Source organism: Saccopteryx leptura, chromosome 4, assembly GCF_036850995.1.
Source record: "Saccopteryx leptura isolate mSacLep1 chromosome 4, mSacLep1_pri_phased_curated, whole genome shotgun sequence".
NCBI classification, from domain to species: Eukaryota; Metazoa; Chordata; class Mammalia; order Chiroptera; family Emballonuridae; genus Saccopteryx; species Saccopteryx leptura.
The window spans coordinates 223861678-223888643 of record NC_089506.1 but is presented as its reverse complement, the minus strand read 5'-3'; the positions used below and the strand labels follow the sequence as shown (position 1 = coordinate 223888643).

The 26966-nt window shown below is 55.2% G+C and overlaps 1 protein-coding gene across 3 annotated transcripts; it reads right to left on the bottom strand.

Annotated features, from left to right (window-relative positions):
• Positions 1-460: 460 nt before the first annotated feature.
• On the bottom strand, positions 461-19733 carry GPRC5B (G protein-coupled receptor class C group 5 member B). 3 transcript variants are annotated; one of them, XM_066383474.1, is made up of 4 exons: positions 19623-19733; positions 9151-10164; positions 2029-2141; positions 461-741 (listed from the first exon to the last, which is right to left on the bottom strand). In XM_066383474.1, the coding sequence occupies exons 2-4, from the start codon at positions 10154-10156 to the stop codon at positions 697-699; spliced, it is 1164 nt and encodes a 387-aa protein (XP_066239571.1). In that variant the 5' UTR covers positions 10157-10164; positions 19623-19733; the 3' UTR covers positions 461-696. The 3 variants fall into 3 exon arrangements, with proteins under 3 accessions (XP_066239571.1, XP_066239570.1, XP_066239569.1); XM_066383473.1 differs by having other exon boundaries at positions 19515-19671; XM_066383472.1 differs by lacking the exon at positions 19623-19733 and adding an exon at positions 19160-19246.
• Positions 19734-26966: the final 7233 nt, after the last annotated feature.

Here is a 26966-nt window from a genome sequence, read left to right as displayed (position 1 = left end):
GGAAGGGACAGTGGCTGGTCACCGCTCTCTAAACAGGACGGTCACTTCACCTCCCGGACAGCGTCTCCTCTCTCTGACACACTGTGAAGAGCTCACCCCACGTGTCGACTGGGCCTCTTCTTGGAATCACCCCCACAACCTCCTGAACTGCTCCCGGCCGACTCCCTTGAAATGTGCAGGCCCCCCTCCGTTCCTCCTCAAAGCGACAGCTGTCCCCAAGAGGCCACCAGGGGTCGAGGAGGGGCGATGCTCTGGGGACCTCCAAGGCCACCCACACCCGCCTGGCCCACCGGCTGTGAACTGGGTTCTGCTCTACCCTCTGAGGACAGTCTTCCTGGCCACGTGTCCAAGTGAGCCTAATACTATCTGCAGTTAGCTTTGATTTAGTTTGCAAGGCTTGAGGTTGGTTTGGTACATGTGTCTCTGTGTGTGTCTCTGTGTGTGTGTATGTGTGTGTGTATGAGTGTGTGTATGAGTGTGTGTGTGTGAGAGAGAGCGCGCGTGTGGCAGGGAGGGCAGTTGGTGTTAGCTTTTCAGTTCAGCAGTGTTCACATTTACACAAAATCCCCTTGTCTAGGATTTCCGACTCTCCTGGCTGTGAGGCGGCCTTGTTTAGCTACTGTTACTGATCCTCCCTCAAGAGAGACACAGCCGGGGGAAAAGAATGGGTCAGAGTTCCCGGGAACTTTAAGTCCTTCACCAGAGGTGTCTTCCAGTGTAACTTGGTGGAGCGGTTGGGATCTGGAAACAAGGATAACACACTAAGAACTCCGTGCTGGGCAAGGTCAACGTCACCGCGGGAGCACTGCGCACCAGGAGTCAGTACCCGGGTTTCCCAGCAGGCGCGGGCGTTCCCGAGACAGGAGGCAGCCGCTGCCAGTCTGTGTGCTCGGTTCTGGGGAAGGCCACCTCCCTTCCTCTGGGGTCACGCTCCCCAGAAGAGCGTGTGTCTCCTTACCCAGACACCCACTTCACGTGCTAAGGCCAGGGTGCTTCTGTGCCTTGAAGGGACCAGCAGGGCTGACCGGTGACCCAGGGGGCCACTTTCTCACCTGATCAATTGTAACGCACGGGTGGATGCCGTGACTTAGGCTTTTCCGGGCACCCAACAGTGAAACAGTCCCATGGAGGGCGTGGGGGCTGCAGAATGCAAATCGGCGAGCCTTGTCTCGGAAGCTGCCCCACACCCATGCAGACCACTGCCTAGCACAGCCCTCACAAGGCCAGGGGAATCCCAGTGCCCTCTGGAGATCAAAGACCGTCCCTGACTTACTCAGAAACAAAAGACGCTCAGGTGGAGTTACGGACTTGGCACAGAACAGAAAGAATGGAAAAATCCAGTTCACGCATGTAAACTGGCTCATGTGTCGTTCAGAAAAAGCATGGAGCTATGCTTGGAAATTAAATGTGGGGATGGGAGGACATCTTCAGATTGGTGGAGAAGCAAAAAAAAAAAAAGAAAAATGTTCACACAGGCAAAACAAAAAGTGACTATTCTGCTGAAGGTCTGTTTGGCATCAGCAACAAACCTGCTTTTCTGTTCACGGGAGAGAAATGATAATCACCTGAATTCCTCAAGACAATTCTTAAGCAATGAGGGAGTGTGGGTGGGACAACCTGGCACCCAACTGGGGCACAGAGATAGAAGGAAGACTTTATTAAAAAATAATTCAGCCAGGACTTGATCATTCTGGGCTTTTCCTAAAGGTCGCCTCCTAGGGGGAGAGGGGTACCTTCTGTATAATGAGACCAGAGAGTTCAGAGGGTACAAGAGCCCCAAGAAAGAGGGGCCTTTTCAAAGGAATAGAGACAGGTGGCACACTGAGTCCAGGGAAGTCTTCTGTGTGGGGGTCAAGGGGAGGGGGAGAAAAATGGAAGGTCTGCATGCATCCTAGCTACAGGGTGTCCATCTGAACCCGGTCTCAGCTGGCCGGCCGGCAGCCTCTGCAGAGAGTGACCCTGTCGAAGCTGCCCCCCCCCCCAGGCTGCTTTGGGCTTCCTGCCAAAACGTCACCGCTTGATACTTACAGTCCCGCCATTGAGCACCACGGCCATCTCAGTGGGCTGATACACGTTGCTTCTAAACGGGGCGCTGGGTCTGTTTCCCAAACTGCCATTGCGAAATCCTGCTGTCCGAAGAGCTGGAGTGGGGGTGGGGGGAGAAAGCAACACAAAACCAGAGAGAGAGAGAGAGAGAGAGAGAGAGAGAACTTTGTTTTCGTCCCCTGCATCAACACCAGGCTTTGGGCACACATTCCCCCTTCCCCCGCCCCTTTGTCACAAGCCTGATTCCAAACAAAAGTCACAAAGGGGCTTTGTTCTCTGGCTCTCTTGGAGCCGAACCCATCTCAGTGTGGCTGAGAGGTTGGTGGAGTCCAGGCTGCGGGCTGCTGAAGGCGGACAGGGAGGAGCCTCCCCGAGCCCCTGAGCCCCTGAGCCCCTGCAGGTCCCAGGTGGCAAGCCCCTCTGCATCCGCTCAGAGGAGTCTGACAGGCGACCCCCTCACTACAGAACGCCACTCGTGTTAAGTTCAACGTCACACCACTCAGCACTGTCCACTGTTTCTGGATAAAACACAGAAGCAGGAAAGAACAGGGACATCAAGGCACACGGCAGCGGTCATCTTCCCGGGAGAGGGACGGAGAAGAGCACAGAGGGCCACCAACCAGACAGGGAGGGTCATTTCTAAGTAAGAAAAAAAACCCCACAAAGATTTGAAGGCAAGACAGAAAAATAGGCAGGCACTTTTTAACTTATGAAAGGTGGGTAAGTGGAATTTCTTATTCCCCGTGTACTTTTAAAGATCCCCCCTCCCTTTTTTTTTAATAAAGAAAAACCTAATTCCACAAAAAGGGAGAAAGCTTAACTGCATATTGCTAAGTGGAAGTCTCTGAAAGGTACTTACTGTAGGATTCCAGCTACAATATTCTGGAAAAGGCAAAGCCAGAGAGCAACAAATTTTGTGATTAATAGGGTTTCGGGGATGGTGATGAATTGTTGGCATTTTTAGGCACTGAAACTATTCTGTATGGGAACTATAATGATTGATTACTTGACATTATGCATTTGTTTAAACCCACAGAACTGTGCAAACAGAGTGACCTCTAAAATATAAATTATGGACTTTAGTTAATAATAATGTGTCAATATTGTTTCACTAACTGCAACACTAATGTAGCAACTGCAAGTTGGTAATAACAGGGAAACCAGGGGAGGGCTGGTGGGAACTCCCTGTATTTCCTGTACTCAATTGTTCTGCAAACCTAAAACTACTCTAAAAAAACAGTCTATTAAAAAACAGTGGAGCCCTGGCTGGGTAGCTCAGTTGCTTAGATCAGTGATCCCCAACCTTTTTTGGGCCACGGACCGGTTTAATGTCAGAAAATATTTTCACGGACTGGCCTTTAGGGTGGGACGGATAAATGTATCACGTGACCGAGACAAGCATCAAGAGTGTGTCTTAGACGGATGTAACAGAGGGAATCTGGTCATTCTTTTAAAAATAAAACATCGTTCAGACTTAAATATAAATAAAACGGAATTAATGTAACTTATTTATTCTTTCTCTGTAGACCAGTACCAAATGGCCCATGGACCGGGACCAGTCCGCGGCCTGGGGATTGGGGACCACTGGCTTAGATGCCTGGTCCTTGAGACACTTAAGTTTGCAGGTTTGATGCCTGGTCAACAGAACAGCAACTCGATGTGTCTCTCTCTCTCTCTCTCTCTCTCTCTCTCTCTCAAAATCAATAAATTTTTAGAAATAGTAGTGGAGAAAGTAGGAGTGCTATTTGAAAAGTCAGAACAAAAGCCCATCTCAAATGTGTGATGGCATCTTCATTATCTTCACATTTGCTGCGGGCTCTGCTAAGAACAGCTTCTCCTCAAAGTCTTCCCCAAAGGGAGTTATCTTTCCGACTAAAAGATGGCAAGAGAGCTTGGGATTTCTGCAAATTCCTTGAGGCAGGGACCAAAATCATCTTGGTAATATAGTTAATCTTCGTAGAGTGCCAACCAGGAGCCAGGCACTGAGAAAAAAAAAATGAACTCATTTAATTTAAAAAAAAATTAAAAAAAAATGTTTTTTAAGACTTTATTCATTTTTAGAGAGGAGAGAGAGAGAGAGAGAGAGAAGGGGGAGGAGCAGGAAGTATCAACTCCTACAGGTGCCTTGACCAGGCGACCTCAGTGTTCCAGGTCAATGCTTGATCCACTGCGCCACCCCAGGTCAGGCCCTCATTTAATTTTTATAGCACAACAGGTTGTTTTATTACTTTCACTTTACATGGAGCACAGAGAGATTAAGTCACTTGCCCAAGGTCACACAGCTGGGAAGTGGCAGAATTCGCCCTAGAATTCAATCAGAGCATCCGTGTTCCTCACTGTCCCGCTGTTTCTATTGGCTTTAAATACTACGTTTTTAACCACCACACTTAGGAACTCAGAAGCAACCTGAACGTCAGTGACACGGGGGCAGGTCCGCACAGACTGGACCAAAGGAACAGAACGCAGCTCCAGGCCACACTCAGGACAACCTCCTGTGCTTCAGCAGCTCCGAGCTTGTCACAGCGCCCTGCGCAGCTGCTGAGCAAGCGGACACCTTCCCGGTGGAGGAGATGGGGAGCAGGGGACAGAGGGACCGTCCACGGATGGGTTCTTACCAGTCTCAGTTCCTAGCCTAGACCTGCCCGGACAGAGGGCCGACCGGACAGCACAGCGTCCCTCCTAACACCGAGACTCAGCGCCCGTCGCTGTGTGTGTGGGGGGGGTCTGGTGCCAACAGTCTCGCTCTGCGGCCCAGCTGTGGGGTGCCTTGACCCCGGATCCCTCTCTGCAGTGGCTACTCATGCTTCTCCTCTGGTCAACACCCCTGCCGCATTCAAGGTCCCAAGGGTTGGCTACCGCGGCCTTCTCCCCAAGCCTCCCAGTGGGCTGGCCAATCAGGGCACCGTTATCTCCCTGGCCATGCTGATTGGTTCATGGGAGGGCCGTCACGTCCAATCAGAGCTAACCCTGAGATTTTTGCTCCTCTTTCCTGGGAAATGTCCTCCTTTTCTTCTGGGACTTTCTGCAAACCCGGAGCTGTGGGCTGTCACAATGCTCACCGAGTTCAGAGATGGACACGGACCAAATCTTGTCACCTCGAGCTTCCTGGCTCTCGCCATTCCTGAAGCTTGTCCCTAGTACATTTATTGTTGTTGCTTTTTTTTTTTTTTTTTTTTTTTTTTTTTTTTTTTCTTAACGCTGTTCAAATCAGATTTTTATGACCTGCAACTTCAAGAATCCCAGCTAACACCCTACTCTGACCTGGGTCACTTCTGAAAGGCAAGCAAGGCTCATCCGTAAGAGGGTCCCCCCCCCCCCCCCCCCATGCATCAAAGATCAGAGGTTGAATGCCGGCCTTCCCCTCTTTAGAGTCTGCATGTGAGGCTAGATGGGCCCCGGCCCCAAGCCCACTCAGGGCCTGCCACTGGCAAGGGGAAGAGTTTCAGCCGCCCTTGGCCCTGATGATATCGGATCGCAGCCCCAACCCCCTCCCAGAAGAGAGGAGGCTTCTCTCCTGCGCCTTCAAAAGGTAAACACTTACTGCGCCTTGTGAACACGCCCCCAGATGTTATCGGAGGTGCTACATCCTTCAGAGTATTTTAATCTTTTTACTCACATACCTCATGCCTGGCTGATACTTATGAATAAACAGCAGGCTGGCAAGGTTGTATATATCAGGGTCTAGCTGGGATGGGGGAGAAAATAAAGAAGCAGAGGTCGCTGGGGTGTGGCTTCCCAGGTGGTCAAGAGTCAGGGCCCACATGCAAGGGGAGAGAGCCCGAAAGGCTAGCTGGTTAAAATGCAAGGGAGACAGGCCCACGGTGGCTCCCGGGTCAGGCTCTCTGTGGGGCTCGGTTCCCTAAAATACAAGCTGGCTGAGGTCAGCACCACAGGTGACAACCGCTGTTCTCGGTGTGGCCGGCGAGGGTGCCCAGGCGTTCCCCCACTGGCAGGGCACGGGTGTCCAGAACACAGGCAGTACCCAGCCGGGCTGCCCACTCAGCCTCCCTGGACGCTCTCGAGGGCACTGGCCCTGCCCGGAGCCCGCTCTGCCTGGTCCCGTGGACGTTTCGGTGGGTACACATTTCGGATGATGCAAAACAGGGCTATCAAAAAATTGTCCGATAACATTCAAGGTCGGTGAAGACGTGAGGAAACGGGACTGTGATGCAAGGATTAAAGGGGGACAGTAAGTTGCCCCCACTGTCCTGGGGGGCTGCCTGGCAGGATATATCAAGATTTAAAGGTACAGATTCTTTAGGGACCTTTAGGTGCCGTCTAGGAACTTTTATTTAGTTTCTGCAAGGAGTTCGTTGATTATGGGCACAGAGATGAATGGATAAGAATGTTGACTGCAACAAACTGACGGCTGTCAGATGGGAGGGGGGCTGGGGGCAGGGGGCTGGGTGAAAGGTGAAGGCATTAAGAAGCACACACTGGTGGTCACAGAGTAGCCATGGGGATGTGAAGGGCAGCACAGGGAAATCAGTCAACAACACTGTAATAACGATGTATGGTGACAGGTGAGTACTAGGCTTTGTGAGGTACATAAACGTCTAACCCCTGAGTTACACATCGGAAACTAATATACTGCTCACAAAAATGAGACGAGACTTCAAAAACGAACATGAAGCAATAAAATATCCCTTCATCTTTGTGATCAGAATTACGGGATATTTCAAAATGAATGTGCAGTGATAAAATAGCCCTTAATTTTTGTGAGCAGTGTATAATATTGAATGTCAATTGCAAATAAAAGGAATTTTAAAAATGCAAAAAAACCCCAAAAAACCAACCAATAAATGTCCACTGCAGCCTGACGTTATACAGAGAACCAGAAACAAGGGGCCTGTGTGGGGGCCAAAGATCAGAACACGGAGCCCGACAGAGGCTGCGTATCCTGAAGAGACGGACGCAGCAGCCCTGCGGCCACCGTCCTGGACAGAAGCACAGCACACGGCACAGCACCGGGGGCTCCCACCTGCTCACACCTCTGAGTCCCGTGGAGGGCTTCAAACTTTCCTAAACCCGAGGAGACTAGCTGAGAACGGAGGGGGGGCACTGGGGATTTTTCAAAGCTGCTCAAGTGATCCTAATATGCCGTTAAGTTAAAAATGGCTCTGTGGGATTGGTGTGTGTGTGTGTGTGTCTGTGTGGGGGGGAAGGGAGGGGCCGTGTGTTCGCACTCATCTAGAGGAGTCTGGCAAGATGGGAGCAACCACTCAGCACCAGCTGCCTTGGGGCAAGACTATTTTAACCCATTTTTATTATTTCTACTTGCTGAACCTTCTACATGATTCCTATGGATCTTTTGTCATCGGAAAAAAAAAAAACAACAAAGCTATTTTTTGTTTTGGAAAATGAAGTGGTACTGAAGGACAAGTCACTAGCTTTGGGATGCATCAGGGTGTGAATCAGAAGGGGGTGGAGGCACCTGAGGTAGCCTCCCCGCCACCCCCACACCCAGCCGAGGCAGCCCTGGCTGGTACCAACCTGGGTTGTGGTTCCCCCTGGATCCTCTGCATTTTGTGTGGATACGATGTATTGGTTGCATTTTCCAGGACAGGGTGTATGTAATGTGGGTCAGAACACCCACTCTCCCCCTCCCCGCTCTGCTGTGCTCTTATCCGTGTTGCATAGAACAGGTGGCCTCTGTTTCCTGCTCTGTAGTCTGGGACTGATCATCTCTGTCTCTTCGAGGCACAGAGTGCCCCTGACACATCGAGTTGCTGAGGGACGTGGACGGCAACATGCTTTGAGGAGAGTAATTCCATGGCAGAGGGGTTAAGCGTGTGTGCTCTGGGATCAGCCCGCCGGGGGCCCCACCCTGGCTATACTTCAGTTTCTTCTCTGCCAAATGGACCTCGCCAGGTTACTGGAGGCATTGAATGAGACCGACAACTAAAATGTTCAGAGTGGTACCCAGTCCACGATCAGCACACACTCAAGGTTAGCCATCCTCACTTGGGAAGACCTTAATACTTTAGTAGTTCTCACGAGGAAACCGGATCACCACGTTCTTAACTTTCTGGGTGTAACTGGGAGTTTGAGAACTCGACATAATGACAGACCAATTCCCCCAGTGAGTGGACAGAAATTTTCATCCGATTCAGGTAATCCCATCACCACTGAGGTCCAGGAGAGTCCCGGGACTCAGATGAAAAGGGCCCTGTTCCAGGAGGAGCCAAGTCAGAGGTGGTGACCCCGGGACACCAGGACCTGGCCAGGCTCTGAGCCTCTGCTCCTCATCACGTCCCCAGCAGGGCCCTCTGGGCACTCGGAGACGATCCCCATCTTGACCTCTCAAGTCACCCACTTGCACCTGGTCCTGGGCTCTGTGTTCAGGAGAACTCACCTGTGATGCACACCCAACGTGCCAGGTACCATGGCAACAAGCCCCTCGGTACCGCACACTCAGCATGTCACCTCTCACAACAGCTCCACGGGATACACTCACTGTTCCTTTTTTTTTTTTTTTGCAGATGAGAAAACTGTGGCTCAGTGAGGGAACTTACTCAAAGCCACCCATCTCAACCCAGACCTCTGACTTGAGGGTTCAAATCCATACACTCTTGGTGCCAGCGGTAGAGGAGGGGGCACAAACATCACGCCTCGGCGTCTCACACACGGGCTGCACATGCAAACGCTTCTGAGGGAGTCAGGCGATGACCCTTCCCATGCGCGAGCGGCCGGCCAGTCAGGGGAAAGCCGGGAACGGAGGGGATGTGGCAGACAGAAAGTGGACCCCCATTTAAAGGGGCAGCCGCAAGGCCAGGAGGCGAAGAGGTCGCGCCTCCCCAGCTCCCAACCGCGGCTCCCAACCGGGAGAGGAGGCCGGGCGCGGCCAGACCCGGCTTCTCAAAAGAAGCCAGAAACCTGGGTCTTTATAGTCAACTAGTTGGCAATTTATATAAAATAGTCTAAATAAAATAAAAATCCATGTCTGCCCCCGTTTCCACACACGGGTCCACACGTGTGGGCTCTGATGTCCCAGGGCTGCCCCCTGGGTCCCCTGTCCCCACGGGGGGGGGGGGGGAGGGGAGAGAGAGGGAGAGAGAGAGAGAGAGAGGGAGGAGGCCCTGGGAGGACAGGCGGGCGGCTCACCTGCGTTGTGCTCGTCCATGGAGAAGGCCTTGTTCTCCATGTAGGTCCGCGGCAGCTGCACGTCCTCCTCAAAGGCCGTCTCGCGCATGCGCGGCTGGGACGTGTCGAAGTAGTTGGGCGCGGTCTCCTGCGGGGCGGGCAGGATGGTGCAGTGGATCTCGGGGATGGCGTGGAAGATGACGAAGACCCAGCCGCTGGCCACCAGGGCGATGGCCAGGGTGGGGTCGCCCCAGGCGTCCCCCTGCCGCAGCTCCGCGTTGCCGAAGAGGTACATGGTCATCCAGGCCACCCAGATGAGCGCGGAGAGGAAGGCGGTGGCCAGGAGGCACGCCCCGTTCTGCTTCCACTTCTTGAACTTGCCGCACAGCGTGCAGAGGGCCAGGCCCAGGGCGGCCAGCAGCAGGACCATGTCGTAGACCAGCGCCATGGCGAAGTCCATGGGCTCGTAGGCGCAGGCCGGCTTGGCGTCGCGCAGCACGGTCAGCACCAGCCACTCGACGGCGATGATGACCTGCACCAGCATCAGGCACAGCGCCGCGCCCACCAGCTGCCAGCCCGACGGGCTCTTGCCGTGCCGCACCAGCCGCCGCAGGCGCCAGGCCTGGCTCAGCAGGCAGGAGAAGCAGAGGGCGAAGAGGACGCCCCAGAGGAACCGGCGGACGGAGCAGATGGTCTCGTCCTCCCGGATGATGAAGGCGAAGGTCAGGCCGAAGAGGCCCAGCGTCCCCAGGAGGAAGAGGAAGTGGAGGCCCACCGGGTCCTTCTTCTCCTTGGCCTTGATGAAGGGCAGCCGCACCAGGAGGATGAGCATCAGGAGCAGCGTGATCAGGGCGCCCGCCCCCGCCACCGCCTCCACCACGATGCCCCAGATGGTGTCCAGGTCACACAGGGACACGTACTGAGGGAGGAGGTCCAGCCCGCAGCCCCGGGAGGTGCTGGAGTTCTCGGAGGCCCCGGAGGCGACCACGGAGAGCAGGAGGAAGGCGAGCACCTGGCGGGATCTCATCTTTCTCTCTGACGCCGGAATGTTCCGGAACAGTCGGGAGGGAGGGAGGGGATGGGGAAGAGAGATCAGTTCATTGTAAGATACCCACTCTCCTGACTTCTTCTCCACCTCCTTCCAAGCCTGCTAGCCCCTCGTGGCGCCTTTGCACACCCAGGAAAAGGCCCACGGTGTCCAGCAGCACAGGCGGTCCTGGCAGCGGAGGGCCAGGTCCTTCTGGGTCGCACCGGCACCTCTGGCCAGGCCTCCTGAATGACCAGGAATCATCACCGCTAGTGTCTGGAGGAGACGCAGAGAGGGAGACTCCCTCTCTCTGAAAACCCTTTCGTGTTCTTTTGCTTTGAGGCCACATCTGACCCCTTCAAAAATGAGGGAATAAAGTGAAACTTTAAAGAGATTCTCCATGCGAGGCTGTGCTGGGAGGAGCATGCATCACCGTTTTAATCCCTCCGAGCTAACGGCTAACACTGTCGGGATGACTCACCCCGGGCCATGAGTCCAACACATCCAGTCCCCGCGGAGGTCAGGACACTTGCCCAAGGTCACAGAACAGCTCCTAGGAGCCGCTCAGAATTTCAAAGGGGGCACCCTGGACCCAACATGAACCCTCTTTCTGAGTGAGGGTTCCACCGTGAGTCCTCACACATCTCACCCCCCTCCGAGACTTCCCAAAGACCCACGCAAGCCCCTCTCTCCCAGGGACGCCCGCAGGATTCTCCTGGGTGCACTGTCCAGCCCCCCACGCACGCTGGCGGCCACACAGCTGCTACGGCCACGGCCTTGACCCACCTCTCACAGCCCTCCTGGCTCCCTCTGCTCACTCCGGTGCTCTCCTGACCCCGAGCACGGAAAACGGCTCCTCCCTCCGCTGGTCTGGGCTCCACCGTCATCCACTCAGACCCGGGCCAAGGTCACCCGCCCACTCCTCCCTATCAGAGCCTCTTCTGTCTTCCTTCGTCTAATCACGCCTGCCATCTGTGCGCCCGTGGACTCTGTTTCTCTCGTCCTCCCTTCCTGTCTTGCTCCACGGCCAGCGGTCTTGTTCATCAGCACAGACAGGGTTTCTGAACGTTGAAACTAGTGGCCCTTAACACCTGGTCACTGACTGCTGCCACTGTCCTGAGCAGTGTTAGGGTGTCTACCAGCATCGCTGGCCTCCACCCCGCTAGACGCCCACAGCAACCCACCTCCCCCAGTGGTGACGCCCCACAAGATCTTGAGGCCCTGCCAAATGTCTCCCGTGGGGGGTGGGGTGAAATCATGGATGAGAACCGCTGGTGCCGACTCAAGCCCTGGCCCGAAGTAAACGCTTAGGAGAAAGCTGGAGTCACCAGGACTGCCTCTTCTACCCCCTACCACCACTCCTTGCTGCCGAGGGGAACCCAGCCTCCGGGAAGCCGTGGTCTGGACAGCCCTTCTCCGTTCTCGTTTTCTAGGCGCCACCAACCCAACTCACCGCCTTAGCTCCACCCACAAGTGCACAGCCAGCCCCGGGGCCTCTCCAGTGGGTCCCTGGGGTTTCGCTAAGTAAATGCAGTATCGACCACCTTCTCTCTGATCCTTTGCAGGATCCTGTGAACAGCTCCGATCCTGCCCTGGCCAGGAGACCATCGACTGGGATAAATTATTGATGCCACCATCCAGGAAGGAGCCTTGGGCGGCCGGGACAGACACCTTGGCCTGTAAGAGGAGAGAAGGCAGGAGAGCCAGGGAAGGCTCCTGGCAAGAGATGCTCTTCTCACACGGCCTCCGGACTCCAGCACGCCAGGGGTGGGGACGCCTCCGAGACACGAGCAATCTGGCCCAGTGTCCGGTCACTAACTGGTGGCCCTGCCACGTCGGTCACCGGAGCGTCCCTTCAGCTACTCGTGTACTTATTTACTGAACTGACTCTTTAAATGAGTTCTTGAAACAAACCCATTTGAAAGAAAACACCACCGTGAGATTCTCAGCTCTGGACATGCTAAATTGCTTATCGACACGACTCCTGTGGCACACCCCGTTGGGATACCCCCACGAATATCCCTTCTGGAAAAACATTGTCCTGGCCGGAGCTGCTGCTCGCCAGGAATGAAAGACGTCAGAACTTGGGTAGGTTGGAAACAAATGCCATCTGCTCCCCGACACTGCGATGGGCGTCCCCCAGACGTCCCCTCCACGGTGAACGTGACTGAGACTTCTCAGCGGTGACAACAGGACACAATCCACGCAGCCTCTCACGGTCCCGGGGCAGCCAGACTCACCACCAGCGTGGCCGGGAGGAGAAGGGGGAGGAATGTGCTTCTGGAGTTTTGACCCCCAACCCCTCTCCCCACTGACCCCCCCCCCCCCCCCCCCCCCCAGCCAGTGGTCTCCAACCGGGGTTGATTTGGACCCTAGGGAACGTTTAAGGCCATGTCTAGGGACAGTTTTGGTTTTTACAACTGGGATGGCGGGTGCGACTGGCATCTGATGGGTAGAGGCCAGGGATGCTGCGTGACATCGTACAAGGCACCAGAAGCTCCGGTCTCCTTCCCCCAGCTCGACAAAGGATGATCTGGCCCCAAATATCAGCAGCTCCGCAGTCGAGCAAGTCTGAGGCCGCGTGCGGGGTCAGAGTTGACGGGGACGATGCCACGTGACCAGCCAGGCCTCTGAGCTGCCGGCCCGCAGCTCACGGCCCTTCCATGCCCTTCCATGCGAGAACATGGCCTTCCTTAGATGCCTCCACTCCCTCTCTGAAGGGTCTCTGCCCTTTCCGGGCCTGGCTGCAGATCGAGACTCGGTTTCCCAGCTCCCTTCCCCTCCCTTCCGAACTCACCAAGGAAACCAGCAGGGGGATGACGGGAAAACCAAGATGGCAACCGCAAGTCTGAACCCGGTCCTGGCAGTGGCCCCGCCCCCGAGCTCCCACTCCTGTCACTCACGATCAGTGGACACACCCCTGACCTCTGCTTTCATCCCCACGGGTGGTAGGTACCCTTTCTTCCCAGGACAACTGTTGTCCAGCATCCATTTCTCCTATTTCTGAAAGGAGCTCCTGATTTTTCTTTAGACAGTCACCTCCAGCCCTAGATCCCAGCACCTGACCCAGGCCTGGCCCACCAGGACATTCGTCCTACCCTTGGCCACACTGACTGCTTCCTGGAGAGGCAGAGAGCCCCACAAGACAATCATGAGGGCCAGCCTTAAGCCATTTGCTAGAATGAACTGGAAAGAGGTCTTTGACGCTCAAAGGAGCTAAGCCCAGAGCTGGAGAGGACCTGCTGGCCACCAGAGGAAGAAAACCTGTCCTCGAGAGGACAGCTGACCCAAAGGAAATGGCCGAGTGATAGAACAGGGTCCTAACGCAGTGCGTTGAACGGTCGGCATTTGCTGTCCTAGCAGCCAATGAACTTCCCTTTGATGGATTAATCCAGTTTGAGCTGGGTTTGTGGTACTTGCCAACAGAGAAGTTCTATTATTCCCCCAACATCATGCAACTCCTTTCTTCCAGAAAATCCTCCATACCCCAAATCTAGGCAGCCAAGGGTGTTCGTAGGGTCCAGCTGTCTCAGTTGGGTCTCGATTATCATTACCAGGGATGCCCACGAGGCCACAGCCACCCCTCTCTGTAGAACCACGTCCAGGGTAGTCAGGAGGAGGGCTAAGTTCAGAATCGCCCTACGGAGTTCTCTATTCCTGCCAGCGGGACCGCGGCAGTAACTGTGGACTCACCCATCCTTACTACGCTCCAGGCGTTCTGCCGTGTCACCTGCTGACATGTTTACAGTCTGCACCAGGACACTATGAAGCGAGAGGGCTGTTCCTGTCTCTGTGTTACAGGAAAGGCAACACGGAGGTCAGGCGGCCTGTCCAAGTTCACACAGCGAGGAAGCCGAGGAGCCAAGAGACGCACAATGCCATTATTGTTGCACGCTCTGACCACAGACCGGGGCTGTAGAAACGTCACCTGGTGAGCCCTTTCTGGGCCAGTCTATCCACATTCATTCCTCCTCACCCCCTCACGGCTCCGTGCCAGCACTTTTGATTTGTGTCTTTGTCGCTGTGCCACCATTTTTCAATTATTTTCCTTCAGTCCTGTTTTTGGTGTGTCACCCCATCCCAAAGCCCTTGTCTGTCTTGTTCTGCACACATTTCTCAGCGCCTAGCACCGGGCGCTGAGAGCTCACGACCCAGTTGCTGAATGAATGAACAGCTAAATGTGGCCCCCGGCTCTCAGGCCACCAGCAGGGCCGATGGTCTCATAGAGGACGAGACTGAGGGTCCGAGAGGTCTGAATCAAACTCTCACCCTTGGATGGGCTACGGCAGCAGCGTCACCCGGGACCCGGTCAGAGAGCAGACTCTCAGGGATGGGCTCCAGGACCCTTTCCACGAGCCCCGAGGGGGGACAGATGCGGAGGTACACCGAGGTTGGAAAAGCTCGGACACACGTAACAGGGGTGCGGGGAAGCCCGCCTGAGACCGGGCAGGCGGTGTCTCCTGTCAGGAAAGCCCAGCTTGCTGCCCTGGCCACCTGGGGCCCCCCCACCACGGCAGGGTGAGCTGCCCTCCAGGAGTCCCAAACTGAACAAGACGGATGAGAGGCTCTGAGGCAGCCACCAGGGAAGGCGGACTGGGATCCGATGAATAGATGACAGCTGACCTGGGGGATGGAGCACGCAGCTCGTCAAAAGGAAAAACGAATAACGTGAATGAACGTGCCAGACTCAGCTCACATACTAATTACTAATTGCTTTTGCTGCTAGCCCGGCTCCCAGAAATGTGACTCATTCAGATGCTCTTAAATACACTGCCTCTCTCTCTCTCTCTCTCTCTCTCTCTCTCTCTCTCACACACACACACACTCACACAAGGACTCACACTCTCTCTCTCTGAAGAGAGGCCAGAAGCGGCCGGCAGGCAGTGGAGAAGCACACTCCACATCCCCGAGACCTGGTGCCCGCAGAGGCTGGAGAGAATGCAGGCAGGCGTCCCTGTGATGGGACGCTGGACGCTGCCCCCTGCACGAGGGCCACAGGCAGGGCTGGACCCCTCACCCTTCTCTTCACCAAGCACCCAGCACCCGGTGACCCTGGGCAGCTGATTTAACCTTTCGTGCCTCAGTTTCCTCATCTGCAGAATGGGGGTGCTAATAGTAGCCATCAAGTAGGGCTGTTGTTGGGATGAAAATAATTAACAATTGGGGTTTAAGACAGTAGTTAACACAGAGTAAGCTCTTACATAAAGTGTCTTTTCAATAAATAGAAAAGACTGGCAGATGCTCCCTGGTCTGACGTTGTGAACTTTTCTGGCTGTTTCCTCAGGAGGGCCGATGGCCACTGAGAGGCAGCCGGAGGTGGGGCTCGCCCAGGTGTGTGTCCACCTGCCCCATCGCACACCACGCAGAGGTCCCTGAGGTGGTGCGACCGGCGATGCCTTTGGGAATACTCTGCCCTGGGAACCCCCAAAACTCTCCTGAGTGGGAACCTCACTGTGAGGGTGAAGACCGTGAGTACCCGAGCCCAGCCCGCGTGCCCTGACAGTGGGTGTCTCTGGTTAGGAGTCAGGGCCTGGGCACCCAGAGGCAAGACACAGGCCATTCTCTGGGAAGCAACTTCCCCTCCTTCCGCCCCCCCCCCCTCCCCCTGTGACCCGAGATGCAAGTTCTACAACTCTGCTGCTTGGGAAGCCTTACTCAGGCCGCTACCAGCGGGGCTCTGAGGAGGCCGCTCACCCTGCTCAGCTCACCCTGCTCAGCGCCCTCGCCAGAGCCCTAGATCATCAGAGGCACCTGACACCCACATTCTCCAAAGATGAGGGGAGGCACGGATCGTGGGAAGAAAAGGAACAAGCAGCAGGGGGCGAGGGCGGGGCTCAGGGGGCGAGGGCGGGGCTCAGGTTCCGTGCTCGTGGACGTGGACGAGCTGGCACAGAATGAACATTCCCATCAGTCTCCCCGGGAGCAGGAGGGAAGCCAGACAGAGGTGTGACAGGGAGCATCACTGCATCTCTCTGACCCTTGTTTGTCTCTTTGTCTGGAAAAGGCAGATAACCACAGAGCTGCCTTCAAAGGGCTGGTGTGACAGAGGCAGGTGAAGTACCCAGCACAGTGCCTGGCACACAGGGTCTAGAGGGTTCCTGCTTATTAAAAAGACAATCCTGGTTCCCACAGTCCTGCGTGGCCTGAGGCTTACTGGAATTTACGGGCCATGTTGGGGCTAGAATCCATTTCTCCCAAATCCTGACCTCAAGGCCTTTCTACGGCACCCCTGGTTTGGCACCTGTGGTTTGACCTCCCGCCCACCCCCGGTGCCTGGCAGGACCCAGGAGGGGCTGCAGAGCCCGCTTCCCAGCACCCCAGCCTGACACTCTGTCCCAGCCCACTCCCCCGAAGAGCCGCTGGTGCGCTTCCTGCTTGGGCCGGAGAAAACTGTTACAAGGTTTCCTGACACCCAAGCTCTTTCCGAGAGCCACAATCTCTCCCTCCGTTATCTTTCCAAGCGACACTAGTATTTTATCATCTTCCTTTCCCAACACTACCCACACCACCAGAGTCTGTTTGGGGACCTCGAATTTAATCAACTCAAAGGTCAGTAAATAAGGTTGCCGGAACAGGAGCCCTTTGCACATGAATATGCAAAGCAGCTCTGATCTTGTAAATAAAAGCAATCATTTAAATGCAAATTGCATCCTTGGCTGCTCCGTTGGGCTGGATGGTTCCTCTTGGGCTGTAATTCTGAGGAGAAAATGGGACGAAGAACCCCTAGGAAGCTCTGGGTGGAAGTGTTTACGAGGCCCCGTGGGCTCTGGGTGGGGGCTGCTTGGGGGAGGGCAAGAACTGTTTAAAAGTGAGGCGTGGATTTTAAATCTTGAGCCACTCCTTGAGTGCATGGACAGGGCTGACCAGGCCCAACGCGGTCCCTCCAACAGCCCAGCAAGCTGCACAAGGATCCTAGGAGGCCCCCCCCCCCGCGCCCCACGATCTCCAGAGGCAGAATGGGGGAGAAGCTGCTTTCTGTGTCCTTGTGGAGGTTGGAAGAGCTTTTAAAAACCAGATCCCATGACTCCCCACTCAAAACTCCCTAAGGGGGGGGAGTCACTGGCCCAAGGAGAATAAAACCCGAAGTCCTTTCTGTGGTCCACAAGACCCAGGTCTGTCTGGTCTGCACGATCCAGCTCTTCCACCCCCGGCCACATACGTACATCTCAGGAGCTGCAGCCACAGCGGCCTTTGTTCCGTCCTTCTAACTTCATTCCCGTTGCATTTGCAGGGTTTTCTCCCCAAGATCTCCCCGTGCGCGCCGGGGGTGGGGGTGGGGCCTCTTGCAGGAGGGGGCCTCCCCTAAAACGTCACTCCCAGAACAGTCTCCCCTTGTACATAACAAACCCTGTCCCCCTCTAACAGCGTCCTACTTAGTTTTCCTGGTAGCCTTGACCCGAATCGGAAGTTACAGTCTACTCTACACTGACTGGTTTAGTGTTTCCTCGCCCACCTCCCTGCTGGGGTCAACCCCCCCGCTGGGGTCAACCCCCCCCTGGGGTCACCCCCCCCCCCCGGGTCTCAGACCCAGTCCGGCGGCTGGCACACTTACTGGCATAACAAATGAATAAACGAACATGTTGAGCTGCTCTTTCTAACAAGACCACCTGTCTTGCTGGCTGTGCCTCAAATGGCAACTCCTTCCCGCTTCCATCTTCTTCCCTTCCCAACTAAGCTGTCCCCCTCTTTTCCCCGACTTACAGCAGGGACCAGATAGGACACGTCCACTCCGGTCTCAAAACAGAACCGGCCGGGTGGAGGGTTCCCAGACCGCAGACGCCAATTTGCATCCTATTTACATTCATTTGCATGCAGTTCAACTCAAGTCCGAATCCTCCGACAGCTCGCCCCCACCCCCACCCCCACCCCGAGGAAAATTTCTCTAAATCCAGTCAGTCTCTCTGGTTGGATTTCCGGGCTGAAGTCTCCCTCACTAACTTCGCTAAGTCTTTCGAAGAGCCCCCAGTCCCTCCCGGGCTCTGCTCAGGTGCCCCCGGACCCCCCACTTCAACCTGGCGCAGTGGGGCAGCCAAGGTGGCGCGTGGGCCGGGGCCTCAGCCTGGACACCGCTGCCTGCCACTCCTCAGGGGCCTGTGTTGGCGCTTGTAGGAGCCGCCCCCTTAGCAAGGGGGGGGGCAGTGTGTGTGAGTGTGTGAGTGTATGTGTGTGTGTGTGTGTATGTGTGTGTGTGTGAGTGTGTGAGTGCGTGTGTGAGTGTGTGTGTGTGTAGTTGTGTGTGTGTGTGTTTGTGTGTGAGTGCGTGTGTGTGTAAGTGTGTGTATGTGTGAGTGTGTGTGAGTGTGTGTGTATGTGTGTGTGAGTGTGTGTTTGTGTGTGTGTATGTGTGTGTAAGTGTGTGTGTGTGAGTGTGTGTGAGTGTGTGTAGTTGTGTGTGTGTGTGTGAGTGTGTGAGTGTGTATGTGTGTGTGTGTGAGTGTGTGAGTGCGTGTGTGTGTGTGTGAGTGTGTGTGTGTGTGTATGTGTGTGTGAGTGTGAGTGTGTGTGTATGTGTGTGTGAGTGTGTGTGAGTGTGTGTGTGTGAGTGTGAGTGGGTGGCCGAGGCCTGCGCGCGTGTGTCTGAGCCGGGCTGGGGGTGCACCGTGAGTTGCGCTGGGGCGCTCCTCTGCCGCAAGGTCGGTGCCCCCCCCTCAGGCCCCGCCCGGGCCAAGGCGAGTGCGGGCGGCGGGGATCCCGGGATGGGCGTCCGTGTCCCTCACGGAGAGGGACGCGGCACCGGACTCGTCCTCACCCCCAGCCCGGCCGGTACAGAAACGCCGACCTCCCGCCATTGTGTGCGGCCGCCCCTCCTGGGTCCCCCAGCCTGGCCGCTTGTCCGCAGTGTCCCCTCCCCGTCCGGCAGTGCGCAGCCACCGCCGGCCTCCAGCGGGGCCCCCAACCCCTGCGGCAGGTGCGGCAGCGCCCCCCCCCAAGCCCGGCCCCTGTGCCCCCCAGTTCCATCTGCCAGATCCGCGGTCAGCCCCCCCCCCCCCCGCCCCCACGTACCTGCCGGCGACTCAGCCCACGGGACGGGTCGCTCGGGCATGCTGGACACTACTGCTCGCTGCCCTCTGCCTGTGCTCGCCCCCACTCTCCTCGGAGACTCGGAGCGCCACCTGGTCCTGGGACACAGCGCCCCCTCCCACCCGGACGTCCCCAGCTTCCGCTCCTGCCCGTCCTGCTCCGAGATGCCCCGCACTCGGATCCCCCATCTTCCCCAACAGACCAGCCCCTTGGGGGGGATTAGAAAAGCACTAGAAGTAGTAGACCCCCCCCCCCCCCAGTGGTCCCAAGTCTACGTGAGAAAAGTTTCTGGAGTCTCCGCAGCGCCCTCCGCCCCAGCAGCATGGCCGGCACTCACCGCGCCCCGCGGCCCCGCAGCGCCGACGCTCCCGGTGACCCTCCGCCCGAGTCACATTTCTGCGGCGCGGCCGCGGCCCTCCCCCGCGCGCGCCCGGTCAGGCCTTACCGCATCGCCCTAGCGAACCGCCACTGCGCCAGGCGCCCCCAGGCCCGGCCCGCGCAGCTGCAGCGGCCGCCGCCCCGCCCCTCCGGCGGGTCCCGCCCCCGGGGCCTCGGAGGCCGAGTCTCTGCCGCCGCCTGGCTAACCTCTGCGCACCGAACCCCAACCTCCGCCGGTAACGCTCACCCAGCGGCGCAAGCTTCTCGGTCCTTGGCCGCAGCACTGAGGTCACCCTCTGACCCCAAATTCAGGGACACTTCCCCCCATGTCCACGGTGCGTCATAAGCACTCAAGACGCGCCGAACGCGTCTCCAGGTTGATCCAGTTACAGGAACATGCACACACACACGGAGGGACAGTCCCACAAGTGTCCTGGTGTGGGGAGGGCCTTTTAACACCCCCACCCCCGCAGGGCACTCTCCAACATGGGTTCCTAAACAGCAGCTTCCCCACAACATACCGGCACCAGATCCAGGACGCAGAGAGGGTTCCGCGGCGCGCGTTCCGGAGTCACCATCGCCCCGGTATACCAACGGGCACCCCGCGCGGCTTCGCCTCTTCCACGCAAGTCGGAACGCGGCCCTTTCCGCCTCGGCGCACTCCTCGTCCCCCTCGCTATCTCCCCACGTGCCCTTGTGTCTTTGCGCACACTGGATCAACACCCGCGTCCTTGGCCAACAAGCACATTCTTACGTCCACATGGTGCACCCCTCTTGTAGGTCCAAACGCAGGATCCCCAACACCAACACCATACACATCACTCCCGTACACACATGCCCCCCACTGTCTCGCGGCGCGCGAGGGGGGGGGGCTCACACCCCGAGGTCCTGGGTCACTATCTTTGCGCTTCGCAAACGCTCTGCGCACAGCCGGGACCGGCGCCCTCCCTGCGGCGGCGGCTGGAAGGATCCCGGCAGGCTCGCGCTTCGGCAGAAGGTACCTTGACTCCTCGCTCACCGTGCCCTCTGAGGCGGCATTGCTTTGACCGTGCCTGGGAGGCTGCCCTCCACGCGTTGCTCTCACCGGGCTGGTTCCTAGGTGACCCGCAGACCAGACTCTTCAGGGTTCCTCTAAACACCCCCAGAACTTGAGTACCACTCAACTCCAGTTATTCAGAATGAGAACCTCTCACCCCAACCCATCCAGGCCCTACAAGACACGAGGGGGGATTACCCCAGCTCCCCACCTCCCTGCGGTTGGGGTGGGGCGTGGGGAGGCAGGAAGGTGGCAGAATGACACTGCATTCTGGGAGGAGTTGCCTGCACGGATCTTTGGGGACAACGGACCTTTCTTTCCTCATCCCTTCCCTCAGTCAGGTCGCGAACCTGCCCCCAGCCAGGTCGGTTTTCTGCTGGTCAGGCCAGGTACGCATCCCCTCGAATACCTTTAATTATTTTTTAAGGAAAAAATGAAAGGAAAGGGCAGAATGAGTATTTCGTTTGATTTGCCGACGTGCGCTCTGCGCCTAGAACAGTGCCTGGCACACAGTAGGCGATCATTGAGTATTTGCAGGCTGCGGAATTGGAAAGTGGACGGCCACTTCCCCCTGGCGGTACCTAGTGGAACTGCCGCCGAAATCCTTTCCCTCCAGTATAAAGGTGAGATGGGGGGCCCGGGTGGGGGGTTCACCTTCTAAGCTTCAGTTTCCTCACAGCAATAGGGAGATCATTCTAGTAGTTCAAGCCTGTGGGGGCTGTGCTGAAGATGAAACGCGGAGTAATACATGTGAAGTGCTTCACACACATGTATTTTCACGGCACGTGAAAAGCCCTTTACTGTGACGTGATTAATATTCTAGTTGTGGTTATATTCCCTTTCCTGGCTTATTTTTACAGAGGCCCCCTGACTGTGATGACCAGTGGAGGGTGATATGTGAAGAGGGAAATGAGGGGAAGGTATTGAGTGACACGGGCATCACCCCCCAGAAGGTCAAGGAGCCATGGCTAATCATTACCGTCAGCATTGTCATCATCACTACGTAGTGCTTGCTGTGTGGCAGGCACAACTCGGTTTTCTCTTTATTAAAAAAAATTTTTTTTGGCCCTGGCCGGTTGGCTCAGTGGTAGAGCATCAGCCTGGCATGCAGGGGACCCGGGTTCGATTTCCGGCCAGGGCACACAGGAGAAGCGCCCATCTGCTTCTCCACCCCTCCCCCTCTCCTTCCTCTCTGTCTCTCTCTTCCCCTCCCGCAGCCAAGGCTCCATTGGAGCAAAGATGGCCTGGGCGCTGGGGATGGCTCCTTGGCCTCTGCCCCAGGCGCTAGAGTGGCTCTGGTCGCGGCAGAGCGTCGCCCTGGTGGGCATGCCGGGTGGATCCCGGTCGGGCGCATGTGGGAGTCTGTCTGACTGTCTCTCCCTGTTTCCAAATTCAGAAAAATACAAAAAAAAAAAAAAAAATTTTTTTTAAGACTTTATTTCTTACTCATTTTAGAGAGAGAGAAGGGTGGGGGGAGCAGGGAGCATCAACTCCACATGTGCCTTGACCAGGCAAGCCCGGGGTTTCAAACCTGTGACCTCAGGGTTCGAGGTCAATGCTTTATCCACTGCGCCACCACAGGTCAGACCAGGTTTTTGCTCCTTTAAAGTACAGTATTTAATCCTCCCAGCAATGCTCTCGGCCAGATACCATTATTCAGCCCAGGTTACAGATGGAAATGCTGAGGCTAAGAGGGATTCATGACTGGCCCACGATCAAACAATTGACAGAGTTGGGATCCAACCCAAGCTGTTTCTCCCAGCCGCTAGCTAAACCACGTGTCCCTTGTTGCAAGGTCACACATCGTCAAGTGTGAGCCTCCTGTCCTTGGAGGGCTCTTTCAGTCTCCAGTTCTGGGGAGAACAGCTCTAGGAGGTGCCCGGAGCCATGCCAGGCTCTCAGATGCTCCATCCACTTTGGGGGAGTGAAAAATGGAGGTTCCTGGTTCTACGCCTCACTTGAACATAGAGATGGCAGTGCCCGCGGCTTCCCACTGGTGAATGTCGTGGTGTGTCATAGAGATGGCACGGCCCGCGGCTTCCCACTGGTGAATGTCGTGGTGTGTCATCAGGTGTCTGTCTAGCTGTTTGTTGAGTTCCGTCTCCCCAGCTAGACTGCATCTCAGCGCTAAGGACTTTCTGCAGTAATTGGAAGTGTTCCATCTGAATGATGTCTGGTACGCGAGCCACTAGCTACAGGTCACGGTTGAGCACTTTATATGTGACTAGCATGATTGTGGAACTAGTATGACTTTTAGATTTATTTATTTTTAATTAAAAAAAAATTTTTGTTTATTGGTTTTAGAGAGAGATAGAGAGACAGGGAGAGAGAGAAAGGGAGGGAGGAGCAGGAAGCTTCAACTCATAGCAGTTGCTTCTTGTTTGTGTCTTGTCTGGCCAAGCCCAGGGTTTTGAACTGGTGTCCTCAGCATCCCAGGTCGATGCTTTATCCACTGTGCCACCATAGGTTAGGCCAGTTTTGTTTATTTTTAGTTAATTTGAATTTAAATAGCCTCATGTGGGTAGTGGCTACTGTATGCAGAGCATAGCTCTCAGCTCAGCGAGAGCAGAAACCTTGTCTGTTGCTCATCCTTGTCCCAGGTCCAACTTTTTTGAGGTATAAATAGCAAATAAAAATCGTATATATTTAAGGTGTCCAAAGTGGTGATTTGATATAGGAATACACTGCGAAATAATTACCACAATCAAGCTAGTTAAGACATGTATCACCTCACGTGCTGGTGATGATGATGACGACAACGACGATGATTTGTGCTCAGAACACTTAACATCTATTCTCAGTGACTTTCAAGCATACAATTTTTTTTTTTTTTTTTACAAGGACAGAGAGAGTCAGACAGAGGGATAGATAGGGACAGACAGACAGGAACGGAGAGAGATGAGAAGCATCGATCATCAGTTTTTCGCTGCGACACCCTAGTTGTTCATTGATTGCTTTCTCATATGTGCCTTGACCACGGGCCTTCAAGCAGACTGAGTAACCCCCCCACTCGAGCCAGTGATCTTGGGTCCAAGCTGGTGAGCTTTGCTTAAACCAGATGAGCCCATGCTCAAGCTGGTGACCCCGGGGTCTCGAACCTGGGTCCTTCCGCATCCCAGTCCCACGCTCTATCCACTGCGCCACCAACTGGTCAGGCATAATACAATTTTTTAACGACAGTCGTCATTAGATTCCCAGAACTTGTGTATCTTATCACTGGAGGTTTGCATCCTCCGAGCCACATCTTGCCCACCAAGCCCCCGCCCCCTTGGTCACCACTAGGCCACTCCCTGTGTCTATGAGTTCAACTCGTTCAGATTCCACATCTAAGTGAGACTGTACAGTATTTGGTTTTCTGTGTCTAACTCATATCGCTTGGCTCAATGTCCTCCAGGTCTGTCTGTGCTGTTGAAAGTGACAGGGTTCCCGTTTTTGTTTTTGTTTTTCTTTGTTTTTTGTATTTTTCTGAAGCTGGAACTGGGGAGAGACAGGCAGACTCCCGCATGCGCCCGACCGGGATCCACCCGGCACGCCCACCAGGGGCGATGCTCTGCCCACCAGGGGGCGATGCTCTGCCCCTCCGGGGCATCACTCTGCCGTGACCAGAGCCACACTAGTGCCTGGGGCAGAGGCCAAGGAGCCATCCCCAGCGCCCGGGCCATCTTTGCTCCAATGGAGCCTTGGCTGCGGGAGGGGAAGAGAGAGACAGAGAGGAAGGAGGGGGTGGGGGTGGAGAAGCAGATGGGCGCTTCTCCTGTGTGCCCTGGCTGGGAATCAAACCCGGGTCCCCTGCACGCCAGGCTGACGCTCTACCACTGAGCCAACCGGCCAGGGCCTTTTTTTTTTCTTTTTTAAGGCTGAATATTATTCCGTTGCACAAACATACCCACGTTTTCTGTACCCGTTTCGTCCGTCAGTGGACACATAGGTCACTTCCATGTCTTGGCAATGGTGAATCGTGCTGCAGTAAATATGAGGGTGCAGATCTAGTCATCTCCATCTTACAGAAGTGGACGTTGAGGCACAGAGAGGGTTATGATCAGAAAACCCGCTTGAGTCCCCTGACAACAGGCCGTGGGTCAGGGCTTTGTGTACAGGAGGGTCCTCTAGAGCAGTGGTCCCCAACCTTTTTTTGGGCCACAGACCGGTTTCATGTCAGAAAATATTTTCACAGACCGGCCTTTAGGGTGGGACGGATAAATGTATCACGTGACCGAGACAAGCGTCAAGAGTGAGTCTTAGATGAACATAACAGAGGGAATCTGGTCATTTTAAAAAAAATAAAACATTGTTCAGACTTAAATATAAATAAAACAGAAATAATGTAAGTTATTTACTCTTTCTCTGTGGACTGGTACCAAATGGCCCATGGACCAGCACCGGTCTGCGACCCAGGGGTTGGGGACCACTGCTCTAGAGCTCCTTCCTGCCAGTCCAGCCTTGTCTAGCCTAACCCCTGGGGCTGGTAGTGGCCTCCCCAACCCTCCTGTCCCTCTCCTGTCCCCTCCCCTGTTCCCTCCCTACCCTCCTCCCTCTTCCCCTCTCCCCCCTCCCTCTGTTCACAGCTCCTTGCTGAGGGCTGGGCCTCATCAACCGTCAACCGTGAGGGATGGTGCCAGACAGGCCAGGCTGAGGAGAGAGTGCGAGGCGGACAGGAGTCTGAGTGACTTGAGTTACATAAGGGCCCTGAGAGAGGGGACAGTTATGTAATGGGGACGTAGGCAAGGACGGGGAAGTGAGTCAGGACGAGGGAAAAAAACCAGCAATAGAGGGAGGAGAAAGAGAAGGCCTGGAACAGAAGAGAGGTGTCAGCAAGAGAAGCTAGAACCAGCCACGCTGTCTGTTTTCTCTGGTCCGTCCTCCTCCCGATGCCCCTGCCCTGGGAGACAGCAACCCTGGGTACAGATGATTCCAGAAGTCCTTCCATCTCTTTCTACTAAACACTTTTACTGCTTAATTCACCAGAGCCATTTCTGTGTCTTGCACACAAGAACTGTCCTACAGGCATGTTGAGTGAATAAGAAGACAACGGACATTTATGCATTTTCTTGGGATAAGTTTTACTGTCATATTTTCAGTGCTTTGCCTGGGGGCTGACTGAGATCTTCATCCTCAGTGGTCGGAGGCTCTGGCCGCCGTTCCCAGCTCGGGCCGCTGCTGCTGTACTCGACCACCCCCCGTGCAGAGAACTGCTCCCCCAAATTCTTATGTTGAAGTTCTAAACCCCCAAAGTGACGGTATTTTGAGGTGGGGTCTTTGGGAAGTGATGAGTTCAGGAGGGCGCAGCCCTTGTGAATGGGATGATCGCTCTGATACAAGAGACCCCACAGACCTCCCTCTTTCCACCCAGTGTGGGCACAGAGCAAAGCCAGCTATCTGCACCCTGGAAGAGAACTCTCACCAGACCCGACCTGCCGGTGCCCTGCTCTTGAACTTCCGGGCTCTAGAACTTGTTGCTGTACGTGGTCTATAGTACTTTGTCATAAAAACTGAACAACGACTCCATCAGAAGCAGGTTAGAGGTGCCCTGGTGTAATCATGTGTGTTAAACATCCTCACCGTTGCTTGTACTGAAGTTCTGAAAACCCTCAGCAAGATGCGAGAAAACTCCAATAGGCAACTTAATAAGCTCACCTAGGAGATTGAAACTTTAAAAACAGAGACGAAGAACTCAATACATGAATCGAAAACTGAGGTAGCAAGTTTAGCTAACAGAACAGGCCAGATAGAGGAGAGAATCAGTGACATTGTAGACAGGCAGCTAGAGACACTACAGAGAGAAGAGAGAGAGACTCACAAATTAAAAGAAAAAAAAAAAGATAGAGCTCTACAAGAACCATCTGACTCCATCAGAAGGAGCAACCTGGGAATAATGGGAGTATCAGAAGAAGAGAGGGAGAAGGGGATGGAGAACCTATCCAAACAAGTAATGGATGAGAACTTCCCAAGCCCATGGAAAGACTTAGATCCTCGAATCCAAGAAGCAAACAGAATACTGAGTTACCCCAACCCAAACAGACCTACTCCCAAGGCACACTGTAATAAAATTGTCAAAAATCAATGACAAAGAAAGAATCGTCAAGGCAGCTAGGGAGAAGAACATGACCTATAACAACCATCAGGTTGTTATCAGACTTCTCAGCAAACTCTCTACCAGCCAGCAGAGGGTGGACTCAAACAGTCAAAGTACTGAAAGGGAGGAACCGCCAGCCACGGACGATGTCGGAGTAACGGCGATAATGAGAGATACTCCTGACTCCTCCCCTGGACATGGAAACGAACTGAAAGACCCGGGCACCCAGTGGCCGAGAAAGGGAGGCCGCGCTGACCCAGGGGGCGGGAGACAGACCGCAAGCGTGGTGAGCTGAGCAAGGA